The following is a 25089-nucleotide window of genomic DNA, read 5'->3' as shown; positions in this document are numbered from 1 at the left end:
GTGAGCTAGCTAAGACAGCTAAGTCAGCTGGGACAATGAGCTAACAATCTCTGGGAATGTGGCAAGGGTATGATCTGTCAATGTTGCATAGATCTAGATAGAATGGCTTAGGGGAACGGAACCTCTGATTGTATGACTTGGTCTAGGTTCAGGATCGACCTTGGAGCTAGCTGGCAGTTGCGTTTACTGACCAGTAACTGAGGAGATCTGACCAGACAAGTGTTAGATTGGATTTAGTCCAATGGTTGAGTAGATACTATTCCGCTGCGTATGTGTTGTATTGATCTAAGCTAGGAAAGACTATGGTAGTCTTGAGCTAAGATCTGAGTTAGCCCTCGCCTATGGGCGATGTTTTAAATAAAGGGCAAAAAATTTTAGAGTGTCGGTCCGGGTATGGACTGAGCGACGTGAGGCATCGACCGCAGCCTAGTAGGCCGGGATCGGGTCTTACATTCCCCTTCTCGTTGCTCGAACTAGCTAACTATGTAGTACTAATATCTAACATATTATCATCTTCTTCTTCCTCCAGTTCCCTGAACAAGCCCTATAACTCGCTATGAACAGCACGGAGAGATCAGCCATCAGAAACTCTGACGCGTCGGGTCCGTTAAATCTGTCGTAGATTCCGGCGAAGAACCAACCTTGCTTTTCAAAAACAGCTAACTGCACTCTGTCCTCCTCGGTTTTGCCCACCGCCCACTGTAAATCGTTATCTCCGGCAGAAGCTGCCTCGGCAGATAATGCCAACATCGGAACTCTTGGTGTTCTCCCTCTTACCATTGATGACGAAGTTCGACACCGGAAGAACCCACGGCCGCTGCTTCCTCTCCCCAGAAACCGGATGCTATGAGAGACTTTTTTTCTTCCGCCTCTTCTTCGAGTAAACGCTGCCAAGTGGCGCCGAGAAATGTACGCCGGCGGAATCAGATTTAGAAATCTCTCCGGTGGAGTCCAACGGCGCTGAAGTCACCCCTATTTCAATCGGACCGGACATGAACAGTCTGTTATGCTCCACAAGACCAAACCGTTGTAGTCATAACATATTAGGGTTTTGAATCGAAATTTTAGAAGGAAGAAGAATTCGTTTTTAGGTTGGATGAGAAATTGGGAAAGTGATTTACATGTTTGAGGTAACCAGAAGTGAGGTGAAAGGATATTATGGAGAAATAACACACATAAAGTATGTTGCTAGCATGATGTGTCTTTTTGTGCTATTACAAAGACAAAAAGTGTCTTTCCATGTAATTTTTTCTTAATCTTATGAGTTGATACATTTGTGAAGATCTGAAGAGTCTAAGAGAACAAGAAAGTGAAATAGTATTAGAGTATATATTCGATATATAGACTTTGGGATCCCCATATTCTTCTCCTTGGCTGTCTTTTTATAGGTGTTAGGGATATGATCTACGGCGGGTATCAAATGCTTTTAAGATCACATTCAATGCTCTATCTCTTTTACATTATGACTAGGTAGTAATCCGCGCTGTGCGCGGAGTGAAATAGTTTATTAGATTATTTATTGTATGTTGTATTAAAGGATTTGTTGTATAGTTTTTTTCTATGGATATGCATTCATATATCCTTTCGGATTCAGTTGATCTTTTCGGATTTTAGATTTTGGAGTTAGAAATTTAAATCGCATTCAGATATTTACAAATTTTGGTTTAGATTTGGTTCTAATCATTTCGGGTTCGGACTCGAGTTCCGGTACCCATCTTAATTATGCGTTTTTTTTAACAAAAATTCAAATATACTTAAATCCTCAAAATCCAAAAATAAAATAATATAAAACATAAAAAAATTGAATAATGTAAGACTAAATATTTAAATTTGCATAAAAATTAGTTCAATTTAAATATTTGGATGGAGAACAAACAAATATTTTCAGTATTTTAAAATATTTTATGTTATTTTTAGATATTTACTTGTGACTATGTTGATAATTTTTAGATATTTTCATATTTTTGAATATCTAATAGATATAAAATTTAAAATAATTAACATATTTAAGTATATTATTGTGATTTAGATATTTTTGGTATCCACAATATTTTAGTTTGGATCAGATTCGGATCTTGCTATCTGGATAATAAACTTTTAGATTCATCTGAGTATTTAATCAGTTTTAGTTTTTGTTTAGTATTGCTTGCAAGTCTACTTCGGTTTGGTTCTTTGGATCCAGATATTTTACTCAGATTTACTTTAGTAAAATAAAATAAATGTAAAAAAACATTCTAGGCTTATTTAACATGCATAATTATTAGACCATACTTTAAGAATACCAATAAAATGGTTGGGTGTCGTGTCAATATTGTTGGGCATGTTGCAAAAGTGTCTTAGTCTATAACCAATAATGTGTATTTTCTTATAGAACATTCTTGGTAAATATAATAAACACACGATACAGTCGAGTGAAAAATGTTAGAGTTGTGGAAAATAATGTGATCTCTTCAGTTGGCACTTGAATTCTTTTTTCATTCGATTTCATTAATTTTTTTCTTTTAAACCTTTTCTGATTTCTGATTTTTTTTTATCAATCTGATTATGTTTTTAATTCTTGGTTTGATATGAAAACTCCGTAAAGAAAATCAATATTTAGCTAAACTAAAGATCCGACTTTGTGTGTGGTATTTTTTTACCTCAATTTCCTTAATTCATAACCAATTACAATTATTTATTGTCTTCGTGTATAGAAACCTCAACCATGGCTAAGTTCGTCAAGATACGAAACTTTCAATTTCTAAAAACATTTTCATTCCAACATTTTAGTTGATGTGAATCTTAATGATTTTGTAATTTATTTCTTTCAAAATAATATTATTCATTAGTTTACAAAGGTTAAAAATACAGGAACTAAAATTGAACTGAATAAAAAAATTAGTGTAAACACTTAAATTGTACACAGGTAGAGTTAAAAAAAATTATTGTGTGAATGTATTTATTGTTAAATAATTGTGAAGCCGACACGTCAGCATACTCAAATCAAAATCAATGTGATGCTGCTACGTGTCAAATGTAATGTGAAAATATTAAATGAAAATACTTCTCTTTTAATATATAGGGGATTTGACCATTCTAGCTTGGCAAGTATTGTCCTTTGAGCTCGAGATGGGTGCCTAGTCATTTGTCCAGCCATCAGAAGGCTTGTGTGCGCCTTCATTTTAACACTCCAACGTCGAGGTAATCGTTTTGTAATTTACCATTTCATGTAACTGGTCTTTTACGCTTTTGGTGCTAACTGTTGATTTTTGACATCATATAAACTGGGTGAATCGTAACCGTTCTTACAAGATTCGTGTTGCTAAGGGGAAAACAGCCGCAGCCAAGAAGAGCGCCTTCCATTATCGAGATGTGTTGAAGGCAGAGCGGGCTAGATTTTTTTTCATTATAAGATAATCTGAAACATGATCATTCCAATTTCAGACTCTGACAACTGACTTTAACTTTTCCGAATCAAAATAACTGGGTCTAAGATGATTAACCGGTTCAATAAAGTCCAACAGCACTACATTATTTTACGTATTTTGTTAGAAAATTATGTAAAATCTCATACTTTATTTGATCAAAATATTACAAACAATATTTATAGAATTGTGTGTTTGACAAACCAATTCACCACGTTATATTACAGACCAGAAAAGAATCGAGTCCTAATTTTTATTAAAAACCCCTGGGACGTTTGATCCTTGATTTTGTCTTCTACGACATGCAGGGATGTTTAATCCAGATAAACAAATCGATTCAGTTCAATGAACCAAAATCCAACTATATTTTTACAAGACAAGGATGTTTAACTAAAAGCCTAATTCAAAGCTGTATCAGACCATCCATGATAAACTGTATAATTTATATTACTCATAAACCAAAAACCCAATAACCGAACGGAAATCAAGTAGACCACCCTTGTTATGCATGAGGTGGTGGACGTCTACAAGGAGTCTCTGTCACTCTGGCATCCACACTTGCAATAGGAGATCCAATAGGAGATCCACACGGCGGAGAAGGGGGAGTAACTATTGTTGGATCACGGAGAATGCGAACTTGGATACATTAAAAAAATGTACACCAAAAAATTATCAGTTACAAAAAGAAACTTAAAGATAAGTTTTGTAGACAAAATAATAAAACTTATATATACCATAATTGACTTATTTAATATATTCCCTCTAAAATCAGTCAATTAGTCCAGCCTATACACACTTGAATAAATGGAAAAAATTACACAAAAAATTATCAGTTACTAAAACGAAACTTAAAATATCATTAAGATAAGTATTGCGGAGAAATTACAAATGTATGATGTTTTACCATTTTATCTTGTATAAAAAAGATTAATATTTTAGGATACAATTAATCATTTGTCTTTAAAACTAAAACCAAATTAAAAAGTAAATATGAGTGGTGAAAACTTTTTGATAAAACCAAAATTTAATACTGAAAAGTATATTATTGTTTCTCAACATATGTAAGAAAACCTTAAATATCATAGATTTGTATACAGAGGGAGTATAACTTATAAAGTTTTATATCTATTTATTATTATAAAATAGAATTTAATCATTTGAGAGGCTGACACGTCAGATTACACATCACTAAATCTGAGTCCCTGGATGCGATCATCTGTCTCGTATACTATAATTGACTTATTTAATTTATTGCCTCTAAAATCAGTCAATTAGTACAGCCCATACAAACAAACAAATGAATCAACTGTAGGCATTTTTTGAAGATTGAAAGAACATAAAAATACGATTATACATTGTTTTTACTTTTTCGTGTTATAAATCCATGATATGGATATGTGGATTGCCATTAACCATCAAGGAGGTTTACATCTGACCCGACTATTCGGTCCGTCTACACCCGTCTCCGGTCCGTCTACATCCGTCCAATACTAGTCAAGATGAAGACTCATTCAACCGGAGCATTTATGAGCTTTGACCAAGTCTGTATCTTTGTAGTCAATATGTATTAAATGTGTAGATTCTCTCCTTGCTGTAAACCCTAGTGAACCTCCACTATATATTGATAGTGAGAGCTAATGAGAAAGACACAACTTAGTGAATTTTTTCTAGATGATAGGTGAATTTTTTGACTAAAAAAACCAAAGACGATAGCAATGTTGTTAGAATTTTGATATTTTTCCAAGTCTCAAGAAAGTGTTTAAAATACTAAAACATTAAATTCTTATGTAGCAAAAATACTGACCAGCGTGAGGGAGTGTAGCCTGTATGACTTGAACATGATATAAACAAACATAGAAGTATAAGAAGACATGTTTGTGAAGAAAACATGTTTGTATTTTCTTCGTCGCCATTAATGATCTCCTCTTCTATAACATGTTAGATCAATATTAAGTTGTATAAATAGACAATTGAAATTACTGAAGTTAAGAAAATCAAACACATATTCATTAATTAAATGTCAAAATTCAACAGTAATATGTTTGTCTACAATAACGTGGGTTTGTGGATAACCTGTTGCACTTTCTTTAATAGCAACTGAAGACTTAGTTATAAGTTTGAACAGTTCACCATTGAATACATTTGTTAATGATAATCGTTAAAAATATGTTATTTCTAAGAGCATCTCAAAAAATGAACTCTATTTTGAAGTTTCAAAACTCTATATTTGAAGTATAAAAGTGTTCTTCTACAAAAGCAAAACTTCAACCTCAACTTCGGTCTTTATATTTGTTATAACTTATTATAAACGCATGTACTCAACGAAAGATATCAATTTAGATACAGAAAAACTTTCTCAAGAAGGCTTCACTGAACTTACGAGGGGTGTGAACGAGATACTCAATAAACAATTCTCTGCAGTGGATGTTGAGATTTCGATGCGATGCATGAGGAAGTTTAAAGCTCCAGGACCAGATGGGTTTCAACCGGTCTTTTACCAAGATTCATGGGAAGTAGTGGGGGAGTCGGTAACTCGGTGTAGGCTTGAGTTCTTTGAATCAGGTGTTCTTACTATGGGTATGAATGATGCAATGCTGGTCTTAATACCGAAGGTCCTCAAGCCAGAAAGAATCATTCAATTCCGACCAATCAGTTTATGTAATGTCTTGTTCAAGATAATAACTAAAGCGATGGTGTTGAGATTGAAGAAATTTATGCCCAAGCTTATTGGTCCAGCGCAAGCCAGCTTCATCCCAGGCCGGCTTAGTACAGAAAATATTGTTGTGGTCCAGGAAGCGGTTCACTCAATGAGGAAAAAGAAAGGACGCAGAGGTTGGATGTTGCTCAAGTTGGATCTCGAGAAAGCATATGACCGAATCAGGTGTGATTTCCTAGAGGGTACTCTTTACGCAGCATAACTACCCGAGATATGGATTCAATGAATCATGCAGTGCGTGACAAACCCGGGAATGAGTCTATTGTGGAATGGAGAGAGGACATAAGCTTTTACACCTCAACGTGGACTTCGGCAGGGCGATCTTTTGTCACCATACTTATTTGTATTATGCGTGGAGCGCTTGTGCCATCAAATTGATCTTTCTGTGTCCAGGAAGGAGTAGAAACCAATCAGTCTATCTAGGGGTGGACCAGCTTTATCCCATGTTTGTTTTGCGGATGATCTGATCTTGTTTGCTGAGGCCTCAATCTCGCAAATTCGGGTGATCAGGAAGGTGCTAGAGAGATTTTGTGGAGCTTCTGGGCAGAAAGTAAGTCTTGAGAAATCTTTGATTTTCTTTTCTGCAAATGTTCATCGGGACTTAGCGAATTCCATAAGTACTGAGAGTGGAATCAGAGGAACAAAAGAGTTGGGAAAGTACTTGGGCATGCCGGTGTTGCAAAAAAGAATTAATAAAGAGACGTTTGGGGAAGTAATTGAGAGAGTGTCGTCTAAACTTGCGGGATGGAAAAGGAGATTCTTGAGCTTGGCAGGGAGGATCACGCTTACAAAGTCTGTTCTCGCATCGATTCCAGTACATACGATGAGTACCATCGCTCTGCCGATATCTACTTTGGATCAACTTGATAAAATTGCTCAGTCGTTTATTTGGGGGAGCAGTGAGGGAAACACGAAACAGCATCTGGTCTCTTGGGGAAAATTCTGTAAACCGAAGAGTGAAGGTGGGCTGGGGATAAGGTTAGCTAAAGAAATGAATATTTCTCTACTAGCAAAGCTAGGCTGGAGGTTGCTGAAAACACAGGATGGCCTATGGGTTAAGATTATGCGAAAAAAAAATTCGAGTTGGCGAGTTGGATGATTTATCTTGGTTAAGCGTTAAAGGAACTTGGTCACCAACATGGAGAAGTTTGGTATTGGGGTTGCGTGAGGTTGTTGTCCCGGGTTTGGCTTGGGTTCTTGGTGATGGTCGTCGAGTACGTTTTTGGAAGGATAATTGGTTGTTGAATGAGCCACTATCTGAGTTGAGTACAGTGGATATTCCGGAAGAGATGGTGGAGGTACGAGCTCGGGATCTTTGGCAAACTGGCGCTGGTTGGAAAACGCATATAATAGAACCGTATATGTCAATGCCAAATCGTCTTAAGGTTGGCTTCAGTGGTGATTTATGATGTTACGGGTGCAAGGGATAGAATGTCGTGGGGAGGGAGTGAAGATGGTTTATTTTCTGGGAAAACTCAGCTTATGCTTTCTTAGCCAGGGATGCGGAGCCGAGACCTAATATGGAAGCCTTATATCAGCGGGTTTGGCGTGTCACTACTCCAGAACGTGTACGAGTCTTCCTATGGCTGGTAACTCATCAGGTGATCATGACAAACATGGAACGGAAACGCAGACATTTGAGTGAGAATAGTATATGTCCATTGTGTAAGGGGGGGAGAAGAAACCATTCTGCATGTTCTTTGGGACTGTCCGGCAGCTGCGGGGTTATGGGCGCGATTTGTTCCCCTAAGCAGACAACAACGGTTCTTTGACCAACCTCTCCTAGAATGGCTTTATGACAACCTTGCAAGGAATAGACCAGGATTGGGGGAGCTATGGCCAACGCTGTTTTCTCTGACCGTTTGGTGGTGCTAGAAATGGAGATGTGGGTATGTTTTTGGAGAGGAAGGAAAATGTCGAGACAGGGTGCTGTTCCTTCAGGATAAGGCTCGGGAGGTGATAGAAGCAAATGTAAAACTAAAGGAACATGGGCAGAGCCGGGAACGTGTAGAGAAGCAGATCTCATGGAATCGACCAACAAATGGCTGGTTTAAACTGAACAAGTATGGAGCATCTAGAGGTAACCCGATAGAGGTAACCTGGGACTTGCTACGGCGGGTGGGGCTATTCGCGATGAGTATGGAGAATGGAATGGGGGTTTTGCAATAAACATAGGCATCTGTTCAGCCCCTTTGGCGGAGTTGTGGGGAGTATACTATGGCTTGTGTATAGCATGGGACCGTGGGATTCGTCGGTTGGAGTTGGAGGTTGATTCGGAGAGTGTGGCGGGTTTTCATCAGACAGGGATCCATGATTCTCATCCCCTGTCGTTCCTAGTACGTTTGTTCTATGGCTTCATATCAAGAGAATGGTTAGTCAAAATTTCTCATGTGTATAGGGAGGCTAATTATCTGGCGGATGGATTAGCTAACTATGTGTTTTCTCTATCGTTTGGGTTACATTTCTTTGAAGATCTCTCAGATTGTGTTGCTTATGTTTTGTTGGAGGACTTTCAGGAGGTATCTAGATCTCGGAAAATTTGCTTGTAATGATTTTTATGATTTGAATGAAGAGTAGGAGACTTAGGTCTCCTGCACCCTACCAAAAAGAAAAACTAATTTGAATTCATAAAAATTTTGTAAATAACTAGCACATAAATAAACATATTACAACAATATTAATTAATAAAATATTCTATTAAATATAAAAATTTAAATAAAAATAATTTAATCAATATTAAATTTCAAACAAAATACCATATTATTTCATGAAATTATTTTCGTAGTGCATATATAATCTATTAGTGCATTTCGAAGTAAAAATGGCTTTCCTCATTTTTACTTTGTAGATTACGAGTTAAAAGTTGTTGAAATCGGGTAATATTTATACTTGTAAATACATTAGATCGGAACAAGAAAGTAAAAGAGAAACATAAAATATTTCTAAAAGATTAATTTATTTTCGATAATATTGATACTCGTGAATATATTCGATATGAACAAGAAATAATTGTACGAAAATACATCAAAAACAACAACAACAACCATATTCAATTACACAAAACATCTGGACAATATTTGAAAATTTTGAAGGTTCTGGATCAAACTTACCTGACTATTAGTGTTGTTGTAATATTTAAATTTGTGTAATAGTTATGTTTTCATGTATTTTTTAAAAATCTTCTTGTTAAGTTTTTTTTGTATATTATTGTTGTGTAAATCTAGCTTAAAATATTTTAAATCTTATTTTAAAGTTTTATTTAATTTTATGTGTAAAATTTAAAATCTGTAAACAAAATTTAAAATATTTATGAGATATAATTTTTTTAAGGATTAAAACAATAAACGAGAAAATATTTGTGAATCATCAAGGTGATGTGTGATTGTAGGGACCAAAATGCAATTAAAAATATGAAACTTCAAATTTGAAGTTTTAAGTAGTGAAACTTCAAATATAGAGTTTCACTACTCAAAACTTCAAATTTGAAGTTTTGAAGTTTCTTTTTGGAGAGCAAAAAACTTCATATTTGAAGTTATAAAGTGTCTTTTGGAGATGCTCTTAGAGTATCTCCAAAAAGAAACTCTATTTTGAAGTTTTCAAAACTCTATATTTGAAGTTTAAAGGTGTTCTTCTCCAAAAGCAAAACTTCAAACTCAACTTCACTACTATTTATATTTTATAATATGGTCCTCATATTTATCATCATAAGACTTTTGTAAATAACTAGCACATATATAAACATATTACAACAATGATAATTAATAAAATATTATATTAAAATAAATAAAAATAATTTAATTAATATTAAACTTTCAAACATAACTTCATATTATTCCATTAAATGATTTTGTGTAATGCATATATGATATTAATACTTGTAAATAAATTAGATCAGAACAAGAAAACAAAAGAGAAATATAAAATATTTTTATCAGATATTAATACTCGTAAATATTTCGATAAGAACAAGAAAAAATTGAACGAAAAAGACATCAGAAACAACAACAACAACCATCTTCAGTTACACACAAAAAAAAAAAATTGGACAATATTTAAAAATTTTGAAGGTTCCAGATCAAACTTACCTGACTATTAGTGTTGTTGTAATATTTAAATTTGTGTTATAGTTATGTCTTCATGTAATTATTTAGAAAGTTTTTTTGTTAAATTTTTTTTGTATATTATTGTTGTCTAAATCTAGTTTTAGAATATTTTAAATCTTATTTTAAAGTTTTATTTAATTTTATGTGTAAAACTTAAATTCTGTAAACAAAATTTAATATATTTATGAGATATAATTTTTAAAGGATGAAAACAATAAACGATTAAAATATTTATGAATCATAAATAAGATGTGTAATTGTAAGGACCAAAATGCAAATAAAAATATAAAACTTTAAATTTGAAGTTTTAAGTAGTGAAACTTCAAATATAGAGTTTCACTTCTTAAAACTTCAAATTTGAAGTTTTGAAGTTTCATTTTGGAGAGCAAAAAACTTCATATTTGAAGTTATAGAGTGTCTTTTGGAGATGTTCTAAGTGACTAGTAATTTAAGTGTTATGGCAAAAATATAATTTCTGAGTGTGTTTGAGAAATGGTATATCTAAGTTTTAGAATTTATTTTTGGAGAATAAGAAAGATATCATAGGTATCATATTTTTATTTGTATGGTTTGACTTTGAGGCTTATATAAAGGGGTCACAGAAGGATATATTTCTCAATATCGCTTTCTCTCTTATTTTCTCATAGAATTAGGATTTTACGCAGATATTCACAACAGAATATAATCCTTAAACTACGTGAATATAACGTGGGTCCGGGATAACCTCGTAAAATCCCGGTTTGTGGTATATAGAAGGGATTAACAAAATTAATTTGGCTACATATGTCACCAAAAATGTACTTATTTTTTTCGTCACACATCCATTTAAAAATGCAGGGTTAAGCGTATTTGAGATGGAGTAGTGGAAGGAAGGTGACCTATCGGAAATTGATTCGCGATACCGTGTGAATGTGGTCAAAGCACGGAGAAAAATCATGTGGTGATTACAGGGTCAGTAAACAATGATTTCGAGCTTTCAAAATATTAACGCACGGTACGATAGGATAGGATTGCCCCACGGACTGAATAAACAAGAGTGGAAACCTATTAGCCGTAGGTAGGCAGTGCGTTATAAAACTGGTAATAGCAATTGAAGACTTAGTTATAAGTTTGAACAATTCACCATTGAATACATTTTGTTTCTGATAATCAGAAAAAGAATGTACACCTAAACTGTGTGAATACATTTTCCAAGAAGAGACGATCTCACACAATTTCAAATTAATCAAATAGTTTACATCAAGGTAGACTCTACAAATAAATAAATCAAAAAGTAATTTGACTCTACATTTTTTTTAGTTATCTGCCTATAAAATCAGTCAACTGGCCTAGCTCATACGTTAAATATTATATTATTGAATAAAATGTATCTATGTTATTAACATACGGTATTTACAGATTGGTATAACCTGCCAATGATGGATTTGGCAGAGAACACACAAGAAAGAGTTAAAAGAATCCTACACAACAACAAAAAACACAGAATGTTTACTCTTTTCATATCAAACAGATTTCATATTGGTGTATTATTTATTTTGTTATATCTTGTTACTTTTCATTTTTTGCAAACTGATTTTTGTTTAAATTGTTTTTTTATTATATAATAGTTTTTGATTAAAAAACTTAGATTGTAAGTTGAAACAATAATCAAATAATAAAAGAATGGATGAAGAAAATGAGGAAGACGAACAATACATAGCTCGGCGATCGCTATATGTTTTCAAAAGTGAACAATCTTAATTTTTTTTTTTGGAAACTGAGGTTTCGGAACAAGCAAAGCCTAGAGAACTTACAAGATGATGCTTTTATCATCATTATGAAGCACTTGGTGTCTCCTGAGCTGATAGTAACTTAACCCTTCGTGTGAGGTCTTTCATGACATCTATGATCATTGATTTCTTCTGGATTCGGTACTTGATACTCAGTTCTGCTGTGTCTGAAACACCTTGTTTCAGTATACCCTCGTCTTCCATTATCTTTGTCGGAAAGTGGCTCAATGCAATCACACAAAGAGCGATTACAGTGCGGAAAGCGGCAATCTCGTTGGCAATTCCAAGAGGTGCTGTGGAGGATAAAGATTTGAGCGTCTCTAAGTCATGCTTCTCTACTTCCACCAGTTCACCGGAAAGCAGTATTCTTATAGCTGCCAATAGTCTTCCCTCTACTGTGTCTTGACCTCCTATGGTTACCTATCACAGAATAATAAGATGACAAGAATTAGAGAGATGAAGACTGTTTCAGCTACCGAGTTAGAGAGATACACAATGTGGATACCTTGAGATTTGGCATTTTCCCGGCTAGATTCAGTTGGGAAAGCAACTGATGTTGCCATGGAGCTGGAGAAGAGAATTTTGGGGAAGCAACACCAGCCGCCATGCTTGCAGCGTCCAAGAGCCCTTCATCGTATTTAAGCTCAATGGTGTCGTACGGGTTTGATTCAATCACAAAGCCATAGTCCAAAAGGAAAAAATCGTTGCTAAGGCAACCATAATTGAGTAGCAACGGATCGTTTTCTTTAACTTGAGTCTCTGCAACGACCTGATTCACAAAGAAAGAGTGAGAGTGAGACAAATAAAAAACAAAACACTTAAAAGAAACAGAGAACTAAGACACAGAACCTTAACAAGGGTGTTTGAGTCAGAACCGTCCTGTTCTTGAATTATCTTGACATTCGGCGAGAAGCTGTGGTTGCACATATCTATCAGAGGAAGCATCATGAGAACATGATCAGAAGACCCACCTCGAACCTTTCTATTACCATGCAAACGAAACGCTCTAGTAGAAACAGCCGACATGGTCCACCCGAGTGCGGATGCATTCACATCTTGGCCGCTAAAAGGATGATCACTAGCCTTAACATCTTCAAGAGTCTGTCTAATCTCTCGCTCAAAATCAAGGAGAAAACGGCATCGTTTATTAACCTGCTCCCAAAGAAGACAACAAATCTTCCATCACCTAATTGAAATAGTAGAGAATGAGACTCAGGATGTCTTATATAACCTGGTGGAGAAGAGGAGCATACTGCAAGTTCTTGATGTCTTCTCCAGGAAAGAATATGGGAACGGTGTAAGTCTCGGGAAGATTGCTAATGTAAGGCCACCAGAAAGAATCAGCATTGGCTCTTTCTTGTAATAGTCTCAGTCCCAGTTTCATTGCCCACAACTCTCCTGCCAAATCAATCATACGAAAACATGATTCTATGAGCTAAGCTTCAAGATGAATATCACCAAGATATATCTGAGATAATCCACTGAATCACAGTTAAACTTCTATGAGCTAAGCTTCAAGATTCAAGACAACTGAATAATTAATTGATTGTTCTCTAATATCAGCAGTAAACAACATTGAACAAGAGCGAGGTATCAGCACTTACCGGGAACTCGACGGGCTAAGGCGGCGAGGAGAGGAGACGGTGCCGTTTCATCTGATCGGAAGCGTAAGGGAACGTGAGGAGGGAGGGAGATTAGGTCGGTGCCTTGAGCGATTTGCTCGGTGGAGATGAGACCGATGCCGAATGGAGTATCCTGAGATAGCTTGACGGCGTGGTGAACGAAGCCGCCTTCTCTTTTGATCCAACGGACTAGGTCCGGCGGATGAGGAGCTAAACGGGAGGGTTGAGACGCGACGGAGCATGTGAAGGGACGAATGTGAGCTGCCAGAGAAGTTATTGCTAGTTTCGACGTGGCCATGACTTGCAACTAGGCTGACTCTGTCCAGAGTTGCTCGAGAGAGATGAAGATAGATCCGGAACAGAGCGAACGGACCGGGTTTAGCTTCTATTCGGGTCGGGTGATACTACGGCTGGCTCAAGAGATCTCTAATGGGCTTTGCTAAGTTGAGAACTGTTTTTTTTTGGGCTCAAAACCAGTTTTACATCACGATGAAATTTAGTGGTTTTGGTCAACGAATCGGCAGTGGAGATAGCAGTCCAATATAGGAGATAGAGCAGAATGAGAAGCATCCCCTCAATCGCGCAAACTCTTGAATTCGGTTGAGAAAGTATACCATTATTTATTCTTTCAAATGGTATATATAATATCTTGATCATATCTCGACAATCTCTGTCTCATATGCTTGAATGTTGGAATACTAGAGCTTACATTGTATTGTCCAAAAAAAGCGCTTTAGGTTCTGCATGTATAGAGATGGCAACCGACGTGGCTGATTACGGGCATTTAGCAAAAACAATGTGAGCCGTCCAACCCCCATACACACCCATTTGATACCACTGAAGAGAGATTCAAGAACCATCAACGGAATATACATGTCCCTTAAACATACGTTTTGAGGATATGAAGGGTTCTGAAGCAAACTCAAGTTTTCAGTAAGTTTGCCTCATGCCATGCTCAATACACACTTTTTGCTTTTTGCATGCGGTGCAATGTGGATTAGTTTTTAGTCAATAATGCCTTTGAAAAGTTTGTGATCGTGAGCTTTCCAAATTAACCAAATAATCCTCCCATGAAAGTTTTTGGACTCAAAACTTTAGATTAACATTACATTTCTATTTCTAAAAAAAAACATTACATTTCTATTTTATATAGTTTTAGAAATTAAAATTATACACAACTTGTGTTACACAATTTTAAATACTAACAGATGAAAATATTTTGTTGTTAAAAAAAAAAGATTAAAATATTTGTAATCACTGTATATGCATTCAATTATTCAATTCTAGGCAGAACTGAAACAGAAAGAGTTGAATAACTTTTCAAAAACCACGTTAGCTTGCAGGGCAATGCAATCCTCCCAAAGAACAAGACAAAAAAAATTGAAACAATGATGGAATAATAACAATGGACGAACAAAACGAGAAAATAAGGAAGACAAAGACGAACACAAACATCACTCGGCCATTAAACTCTACCTCTGACCACCACCACCCATGACATTATCACGTCTCGATCCCATCGTCATCATAATCTTAAACTCCTCGAAATCAATCGTCCCATCTCCATCCTTATCCACACCACCAATCATCTTCCTACACTCTCCGATCGAACACTCATCCCCCAAACTCCTCAAAACCTCATGCAACTCCTCCGCCGATATCGATCCGTTCCCGTCGATGTCGTAGACAGAGAAGGCATCCTTCAGATTCTCAAGCACGTCGTTCTGATCCATCCCTTTCGTGTTCAGCTCAACGAACTCCTCGAAGTTTATGTAACCGTCTCCTTTCCGATCTATCTCCGTGATCGCCTTCTCCAGGACCTCCTCTGGTACCTCGTTACCTAGGCTCGCCATGATCGCGCCGAGCTCCTTTGATGAGATCTTGCCGTCTCCGTTCACGTCGAATTTTTTGAAAACAGCTTCGAGTTCTCGGATCTCGGTTTTACCTGAGCGTGCTTTTTGGAGGTACGGAGAGTCTGCTCCGGTTCGGGATACCGAGCCGCCATCGCCCGAGCCAGTGGATTGGTTTTTCTTGTTGAACATGGTTGCGAATCTCGCTGGTGTGAGATAGAGAGATGTATTTGTATTTGTGGTGATTCTTGTGGAAGCGAATGAATCTCTGGATAGCTTATGCTAATTTGGGATTCTCTCAACTAAATCAGGAATAAATCTTAGATTGTGTGTAAATTGATTTTAGTTGTTATTATTAGAATGCTTACATAGCGAATATGTATTTGAACAAATTGGTATTTTTTATATTTCTTTTTCAAAAACAAAAAAACAAATTGGTATTTAGGGAATGTATACAATATAGAGATGCGAGGCATGTTTGGTAACAGAGAGCTTCATGCCTAAGAACACCTCCAATGGAAGGTTCTACTCATTGGAGTTCTAAAAATAAATATATGTATATGTATATATTGTATATGTGTATGTAGTTGTAGGGTCTACTAAATAGTGTAGAACTCCTACCTAAAGGTTCTAAAAGTTTTGTTTTTGAAACCTTTGGATAGGAGTTCTACACTATTTAGTAGACCCTATAACTACATATATATATATAATATATATATACACACATTCATTTTTAGAACTCCAATGGGTAGAACTCCGATAAGTACTGCTATTCCAATTCTCTTAACCCGCTTCTAGATAATCAACAAGTGGATGATGATGTTTGAGAGATTTGTTAAACTATTCATCATCATTTCAAAGTCAAAAGGGTCTTTAATATATTAACGGAAACTATTGTTAACTAGGGTAAACACCACATATTAGTATTATTAAAAATTAAACAAGATATATGAATCACATAAAAACAGGTACGAGCTAATATGTGTTGTATTGTTAACATCATCAACAAATTTTTAATGATTAGAAAAAAACTGCGTCAGATTTGAAATACAAAACTTCCTTTGATGTTTTAACATATTCTCGGCTGTATAACATGTGAACCTTAAGTGCGTTAAGGCATAATTAACGAGGGGATTTAAGTGGGTTTCTTAGTGGTGAATCCCATTATTTTTGCAAAAATCAATTTTTAGAGATGTGAAATAAGGACCATCTTGGAAGGGTTTTTACACTGTTTGCTTGCGATTGGTTCGCTTTTGAATTTTTTTTTTTGGGACAAAAAAAATAAAAATAATTTCCTAAGAAACTGGTTCACGATTTGAGCGTTAATGATGGTCTAAGGAGAGCTAGCCAACTATAAATGAACGATTACGAAACCCTACAAGCACACAATGGAGAAAGAATACCCAAACTGTCTAACACCATGAAAAAGCTTACCTCATGTACGTTATCCAGCTCTACGATGGAAGCCAATGCCTTGTAGTCCAACTCTCATCGTTAGATTAACTTATTGCAATAAAAAAGTGTTACACTTGCAGTAATATTGGCCAAGCTCGAGAGACTACGGTTTTGTTTATAAGAATTGCATGGAGGCTAGCCCATCTCGATGCTACATTTTTCCATTGGTTCCTGGCTATATAGTTATGTGCTTTGTCTGTGCATATATCATCTCGTGTTGCAAAATCTTTCAAAGGATTTGGCCAATGTCGCTGCTTCACCTCACAGTGCCCTATTCGATCTTGGAGATGTCTTCTAAAGAATGTTCTTTTATGTACAGTGTTTTGCGATTGCGGTTCATGCATGGTTGGATTGCTATTGCAATGCTACATATGTTGATTTATGTATAAAGAACTTATAATTCATGTCTCATATCAAACAACAAGTTTTATTAATCTGATCTTTATATAGATCTAACTCTTTGTCTCTCCTGAACGAAAATCAAACATAACAGCATCAATTCAAAGAAGATTTGGGGGCCTGAAATTTCACATGTTTTAAAGTCTCTGCTTTCTCTATCCCTTTTCTATCCAACTTTTTATGTTTCTTTATCTTACGGGGAACATGCTTCTGCTCCCCCAATAGGCAGACATTCATTTAGAGTGAGTATAAGAACATCCAGCTTTGATTCATCATCAGTCCTCCCTCATTGGTCATGTATTGCTTCGCTTGTGTTTCACGTTTCTTCTATTAATTTATGCAAGAATCTATAGACTCCTCTTTCATGGACTTAAAGGTTGTAATTTTGTATGATTTCCCATTTGAGAAGATAAATAGAACATGGGCGGGTACAATGACTGCACAATTACATTGAGAGAAACCCATTTTAGCATAACTAAGAAAGGAACTACCTTTAAGTTCGTCTCTGCTCTGATAAAACTCTTCCAGAGAAACTAAACCGAGAAAAAATCGCTACTTTGTATGACAAACGAGCCTGAAGAGAAACGAAGAAGGAGGTGATGAGAGGTTTATCTCATTTTGTCTGTCTCCTCTCGTCTGCTCTTTGGTTTCGTGGATAAAAGAGATAAAGAAGCCAAAAAAAAGGAAAAGAGATAAGAAGTCTTCGAAGATGATTCTCTCTCTTCTTCAGCAACTCCAGCTGAGTTGATAAATGCTCAAAACGCGTACCAGTGACTGTTGTGGGCCCCACATGACGACCATCCAATATTTAGTACCAAAGACTTTTAGTCTTGACTCTCCAAAGTCGTTGCTACAAATGGCAAGATCATTCATCAGAAAACTTTTTCTTCTGCAGAAGTCAGAACTATGAAAATCTTTGTACTTCTGCTTCTTCTCTTGTTGAACAAGGCAGTTTCTCAAGGTGAAAGAGGAGAGTTCGGCTTCAATGGTTACTTGTACGACAGCTATGGAAGTGCTAATCTTGACTCCAATGGCTTACTGAAGCTTACAAATTACACAGAACATGAAACAGGTCAAGTTTTCTACAACTTCCCTGTTCGGTTCAAGAACTCACCCAACGGTACCGTTTCGTCCTTCTCCACTACTTTTGTTTTCGCTATAGACTCTGAGATTCCAACATTTAGTGGCCATGGAATCGCTTTTGTTATTTCTCTTACCAAAGGCTTGCCCTATAGCTTTCCCTCACAATATCTAGGGCTCTTTAATTCGACAAACAATGGGGATCCCTCAAATCATGTTGTAGCAGTTGAGTTTGATACAATCCAAAGCATTGAATTCAATGACATGGATGATAACCATGTTGGTATCGACACCAATAGCTTGATATCAGAGAAAGCAGCTTCAGCAGGTTATTACAAAGAAGATGGTACTTTCAAAAACATATCTCTTATAAGTAGGAAACCGATACAAGCCTGGGTTGAATATGATTCATCAAGGAAACAACTGAATATCACTCTTCATCCTCTTCATGTCGCTAAGCCAAAGACTCCACTGCTTTCTCTAACCAAAGATCTATCACCATATCTCCTGGAGTCGATGTACGTTGCCTTCACTTCATCCACAGGCTCTCTTCTTTCATCTCATTATATTCTTGGCTGGACGTTCAAGCTGAATGGGAAAGCTTCAGACATAGACCCATCTCGTCTTCCAAAACTTCCTGATGACTATCAAGAAAGTAGTATATAAAAGATCTTGGCCATCAGTTTGAGTATGACCGGCTTCGCAGTCCTCGTCTTCTTGACCATAAGTTTCATGCTTTTCTTGAAAAGAAAGAAGTTAATGGAAGTTCTTGAAGACTGGGAGGTTCAGTTTGGTCCACATAGGTTTGCTTACAAGGATATTTACATTGCCACAAAGGGTTTCAAGAACAGCGAGCTTCTTGGTAAAGGAGGGTTTGGAAAAGTCTACAAAGGTACACTATTGTCGTCTAACCTAGACATTGCTGTGAAGAAAGTTTCTCATGATTCGAGACAAGGAATGAGAGAGTTTATAGCCGAGATTGCCACCATTGGCCGTCTCAGACATCCTAACTTAGTTCGGCTTCTTGGTTACTGCAGACGCAAGGGGGAGCTCTATTTGGTCTACGATTGTATGCCAAAAGGCAGTCTCGATAAGTTTCTCTACCACCAACCAGAACAGAGTCTTGATTGGTCACAAAGATTCAAGATCATCAAAGATGTAGCTTCTGGTCTCTGCTATCTATACCAGCAATGGGTTCAACTCATCATTCACAGGGACATTAAGCCAGCAAACATCCTTCTTGATGAATCTATGAACGCAAAGCTTGGTGATTTTGGTCTTGCCAAGCTTTGTGAACACGGAATCGATCCTCAGACCTCTAACGTGGCTGGCACGTTTGGGTACATCTCACCGGAGCTCTCAAGAACAGGGAAGGCAAGCACAAGCTCTGATGTATTTGCTTTTGGAGTATTCATGTTAGAGATTACTTGTGGGAGAAGACCCGTCTTGCCAAGAGCGTCTTCGCCAAGCGAGATGGTACTTACTGATTGGGTGCTAGATTGTTGGGGAGAAGACATACTGCAAGTGGTTGATGAGAGGGTGAAGCATGATGATAAGTACCTTGTGGAGCAAGTAACAATGGTTCTTAAGCTGGGCTTGCTCTGTTCGCATCCGGTTGCAGCCATGAGACCGAGCATGTCCAGCGTCATCTAGTTCTTGGACGGCGTGGCTCAGCTACCTCATAACCTGCTTGACATTGTGAAAGCTCGAGAAAACGTTGGAACCACTGAAGCAACCGCGTCTCCTGGCAGCCTAGTTCGATCGCTACGGTTACATTTACGGAGTCATTTGCATCACACGGGCGCTAAAAGATCAAACACACAGAACCATCTTCTTTCTTCTCGTCTAATAAAGTAAATCTCGATATGTCAAAAGAAACAGCTGCCTTCTGAAGACATGATTTTCACGGAATTGTTATGACTAAAGAGAATGAAGAGAGAATGAAGTGTGAATGAGTTGAATGAGGAGGGGTTGTATTTATAGGAAATTGCTTACGGACCTCCGACGACTTTCCGACGGAATTCCGATGGATGTAAAGCAGTCCGTCGGAATTCCGTCGGTATTGTCCAATCTCAAACGGCTATACAACGGTCATATATATTTGTCGGCAACGGTCACATAGTTCGTCGGAATTCCGTCGGTATTTTCCGACGGAATTCCGACGAACCATGTGACCGTTGCCGACAAATACATATGACCGTTGTGTAGCCGTTTGGGATTGGACAATTCCGACGGAATTCCGACGGACTTCTTTATATCCGTCGGAATTTCGTCGGAAAGTCGTCGGAGGTCCGTAAGCAATTTCCTATAAATATAACCCCTCTTCATTCAACTCATTCACACTTCATTCTCTCTTCATTCTCTTTAGTCATAACAATTCCGTGAAAATCATGTCTTCAGAAGTTTATTATCGTTCGTGGATGGATAAACCTCATTTGGATCCGAACACCAATTTGCTTACGGAAGAATACGTTCAAGGGATTGGAGAATTCATGAGGCTTGTTCAACAGCAACCGGATGCAAAAAGTGGTATGTTAAGATGTCCCTGCTCTTCTTGCAATAATAATAAGGTTATAAAAGAATTTGATGTTTGGACTCATTTGTATATGAAAGGGTTTTCACGTAATTATAAAGTTTGGTACCTTCATGGGGAAACTGGTTATGAATATGGTAGTACTAGCGAACCTCAGCCTGTTAGTGAACCTCAGCCTGATATTAGGTTAGAAGAATCTAGAACGGATATAGATTATGGTGTAGGTACTGAGCAGATGGTACATGATCATTATAGAGGGGAAGAACCAAACCCCGAGTCTAGGAGATTTTTTGACATGTTGGATGCAGGAAAACAACCTTTGTATCAAAATTGTAGAGATGGTCATTCAGTCTTATCATCTGCAACTAGATTAATGGGTATTAAGACAGACTATAATTTGGCTGAAGAATGTATGGATGCGATTACTGATTTTGTCAAAGGTATTCTACCTGAGGATAACCTTGCACCGGGTTCATACTACGAGGTTCAGAAACTTGTTGCCGGTCTTCAACTACCGTACGAAGTGATAGATGTATGTATTGACAACTGCATGATCTACTGGAGAGCGGATGAGACACAGAATGTATGCAAATTTTGTGGGAAACCTCGTTATCAGGAGACGATGGGAAGAGTTCTAAATAACTATGTTGGCAAGACTACTATGTAATAATAACTATGTCGTCTTCGTTTCATTTGATCAAGTTTTAATACGAAATTCCGAAGTAGGGTATGTAAATGCAAAAAGAGGAACTGTTATTTCGAATAATATCAGATGGGAACAGTTTATATGACCAGAAAGATCCTACGCAGAAGCAAATGTATCATAAGTTATGATTCATAACGCAATTGATTTACATAAACAAGCGGCTCATTTTTTAGTGAGTTATCTAGAGCTTGGAGTATTCCTGCTTGATATAGGCGTAGATTTCCACAATAGTCATTGTCTCAGCCTTAGTCAACTCCCCGTATTCATTATCTTAGCAATTTGTCACTGAAAATAGGCTGAATTAAAATATCGTTTGGCTGTACAAACACTAACCAGTTAAAGTAATCGACGGTGGGTGTGGCATTTTTGTCTAGGAAAACACGTGAGGATGACATTGAGCTCAGAGCAAGGTTCCCTGTTGTTCTTGTAGGTTTTGACGTAAAAAAACATAAACGTCAGCAACACTGATTAACATAAGGCTACATAAACACTTAGTCAAGATTAACACCTATTAGTTGAAGATATAAGTAATCAAAGTCAACTATATACGAACAAAACCTATCAAGCATTGATTGATCCAGTTGCTGCTTCAAGAGCATACTATTTGGGCTTAGGTATTGATTTCTGGTTAGAGATCAGCAAGCCAAACCAAAATATCCAAATTGGAGTTTTTAAAGGTTAAGTAGTTTGACTGAGCAAAAAACTTTCTCAAGTTAAATGTTTAACAATTTGAATTACTGACGTTTTAAAAAAAATCTCAGATGATTAAATAAGTATATTAGTAGAAACATACTCCCTAAATATTAATTTTAAAGCATTACAACATGTTTTCGTAGTCATGTATCATGACTAAGATGATTCTTAGAATCTTTAGAAAAAATAAGTTGGTCTATACAAATATCTATTATATTTTTTATTAAACTAATTATCAAATTGATAAGTAGTGTACAAAAAAATATTCTCAATTCTTTCATTAAATAAAAGCTACAGAATTGTCTAATATGGTTAACATATATATGATAATTAATGATAAGAAAATTGAGAGAAAAAAATACTGATATCCCCACCCAGACCAAGACAAAACTTTGACTTGTTCAAATAACAATTAATGTAAAGCAGTAAAAATAATAAATTTTTGATAATAATTTTTGTATCATCTTTTCTGTTTTTTTGTTTAATTTTATATTACTAAACCAAAATTAAACAATAACATTAAGCATATAATAAAAAATAAATCTATTTTTTATTATATGTTATATTTTGAATTTTAAATATAAATTACTAAAAATGGTAGAAATGAATATGAAATATCATTAATAGATATTCATATTATATATATATATATATTAATATCATTTAAATTAAATTATATACTATATAAAAATATTTTAATTTCAAAATTTGCATTAAAAAAATATTGAGATATTAATATTTTAATTTGAAATTTGTACTGATAAATCCCAAATTAAAAGTTTTGTGATAAATAGTTTAGATTTGTGTTACTGCAAATATACAAATGTTAATAAAATCATATGAGTAGGAAGTGTCAATAATAAATATTTATATTAAAATATACTATATATATAGTATATATATCAATATCACTAAAGTAAATAAAAATATTGTTTTGATTTATTTACCAAAAACATAATTGTAAATAAACAAAAGGTATTGGTTTTGATTTATGTGATTACTCTAATGTATATACTTTTATGTATACAAATTATTTTTAAATAGGTGGTTTCTAATATGTTATTTGATCCTGACAATCCCAGAAATACACACATATATTATTTCATTCAGATTAAATATTTTAGTCTTGATTTTTATTTCTAAAAAGCTTTTAATGAAATATCATGGTAAGATTTCAATCACCTTCTTTTGAGTTTGTTCGAAGAATGAGAGATTTGATCATTCATCTAATATTTGTTTCTCCCTAATACTCTATCTAGCTACTATAATTGTAAGAATGAGAGATTTGAACTGTTTATTATAAGTTTTCTGATTTATCATTTAATAAATCAAGCAGTTCTTACTTTATACATAGTTTACATATACTACAAAGGTAAAAAAAATTTTATCGGCATACCCTTAAGTAACAAATGCTCAAACGCATATGTTAATAAAATAAGTAATTTGTTTTGTTTTTATAGAATTAGATGATTTTTAGACCGAAATATATATTAGACAAAACATTTCTATTTCGAGTTTGCACTTATATTCTTTAACAGCTTGATATATTAGATTTGAACACTAACCTGTGAATAGAGTTTGCTGGTGATTTTTTAAAAATTTTGATTCTTAGATATGTATATGGAGTGTAACAAATTTTTACAGATGTCCATCTTTTTAAAGTTGACACTTATGTAATTCACTTGAATTGACAGAAAAAGTTAAAAAAAAAAAACTCATATCAGTGAAATATAAACGAGAACGAAAGCACAATTTTATAGAAGTATAAAATGAAAACACTTATGAGAGTCAATAGTAAACAAATCGAGAGCAGAAAACCTAATCCTCTTTCGTCATTTTACAATCGATATTGTCTATCTGGTTTTTGTGATTTGTATCATCCGCAAAATTTAATTTTTTTTGTGCACATGAAATCGTAAAAATAATTAAAATAAACTATAATATATTAACTCTCCAACAACGATGATACATTGAAGAGACCAACATTTGTATTCATCATTTTAGAATCGATAAAGATTGTAGTGTTGCAAATGGTAAAACCATTTAATAAACAAACATTAGTATAAAAACCCGGCGCACATCATCTAGTGCCAAATATTATAGAAACATCACATGTTACAATTTGAAGTCAGTTAGAAATGATTACCTCCGACACGTTTTGTGTTCACGGTTGTAACTTAAAAAGGTCGATGGGAGTATTCGAACAGGCTGTAAATTTCTTGGAGAATTCTGTTACAGCCAGGTCCCAGAGATACAATTCCATAACAAGTACCCTGTGAAAAGTTTACAGCAGGTGAAACCAATAAGAACACAAAGGATTCAAGACCAATTGTCTCTTTATTAAGAATCACTTAAACAATATTTTACAAAGACTTGTCTAATCCGAATTACACAACGCCACACGCGGCTTGTCACGGACCAATTCTTAATCTACCCTTTGCGTGAACCAACCCATGTTGATCACGTTTACAAATCACTCACTTCCTGAAACCCCAAAACCCCTGTTTGTGTTTCTGTGAGAATATAACGTTGAAAGCTTGACCTAATCCTAAGTCTAAGCTTTCCTATATATTGCCACCAATTCTTTCCAATTGTGCAATACCTCTTTTCCTAAAAATCAGCATCACCAAATCTTCCAATTTGTGATCTGACGATCTTCTAGTTTGTAAATCACGTCCAAACAAGATCAGCCAATGGGAACACTCCATGTCATCACGTCTTAGTTCCTTCTGTTCACGTCGATGTGTTCCACATTATCG

At 35.6% G+C, this 25089-nt stretch overlaps 2 protein-coding genes and 1 pseudogene across 2 annotated transcripts; 1 reads left to right on the top strand and 2 right to left on the bottom strand.

Annotated features, from left to right (window-relative positions):
* Positions 1-11886: 11886 nt before the first annotated feature.
* LOC106343662 (histone-lysine N-methyltransferase setd3) lies at positions 11887-13964 on the bottom strand. The gene is made up of 5 exons (XM_013782934.1): positions 13597-13964; positions 13224-13390; positions 12842-13144; positions 12498-12761; positions 11887-12412 (listed from the first exon to the last, which is right to left on the bottom strand). The coding sequence occupies exons 1-5, from the start codon at positions 13910-13912 to the stop codon at positions 12038-12040; spliced, it is 1425 nt and encodes a 474-aa protein (XP_013638388.1). The 5' UTR covers positions 13913-13964; the 3' UTR covers positions 11887-12037.
* Positions 13965-14929: 965 nt separating this feature from the next.
* Positions 14930-15843, bottom strand: LOC106293479 (probable calcium-binding protein CML25). Its single transcript, XM_013729154.1, has one exon. The coding sequence runs from the start codon at positions 15654-15656 to the stop codon at positions 15087-15089; it is 570 nt and encodes a 189-aa protein (XP_013584608.1). The 5' UTR covers positions 15657-15843; the 3' UTR covers positions 14930-15086.
* A 2361-nt stretch (positions 15844-18204) lies between these two features.
* Positions 18205-20277, top strand: LOC106293389 (annotated as a pseudogene).
* Positions 20278-25089: the final 4812 nt, after the last annotated feature.

The sequence above is a fragment of the Brassica oleracea genome, chromosome C5, assembly GCF_000695525.1.
Source record: "Brassica oleracea var. oleracea cultivar TO1000 chromosome C5, BOL, whole genome shotgun sequence".
Lineage (NCBI taxonomy): Eukaryota > Viridiplantae > Streptophyta > Magnoliopsida > Brassicales > Brassicaceae > Brassica > Brassica oleracea.
This window is presented reverse-complemented; position numbering and strand designations above follow the sequence as displayed.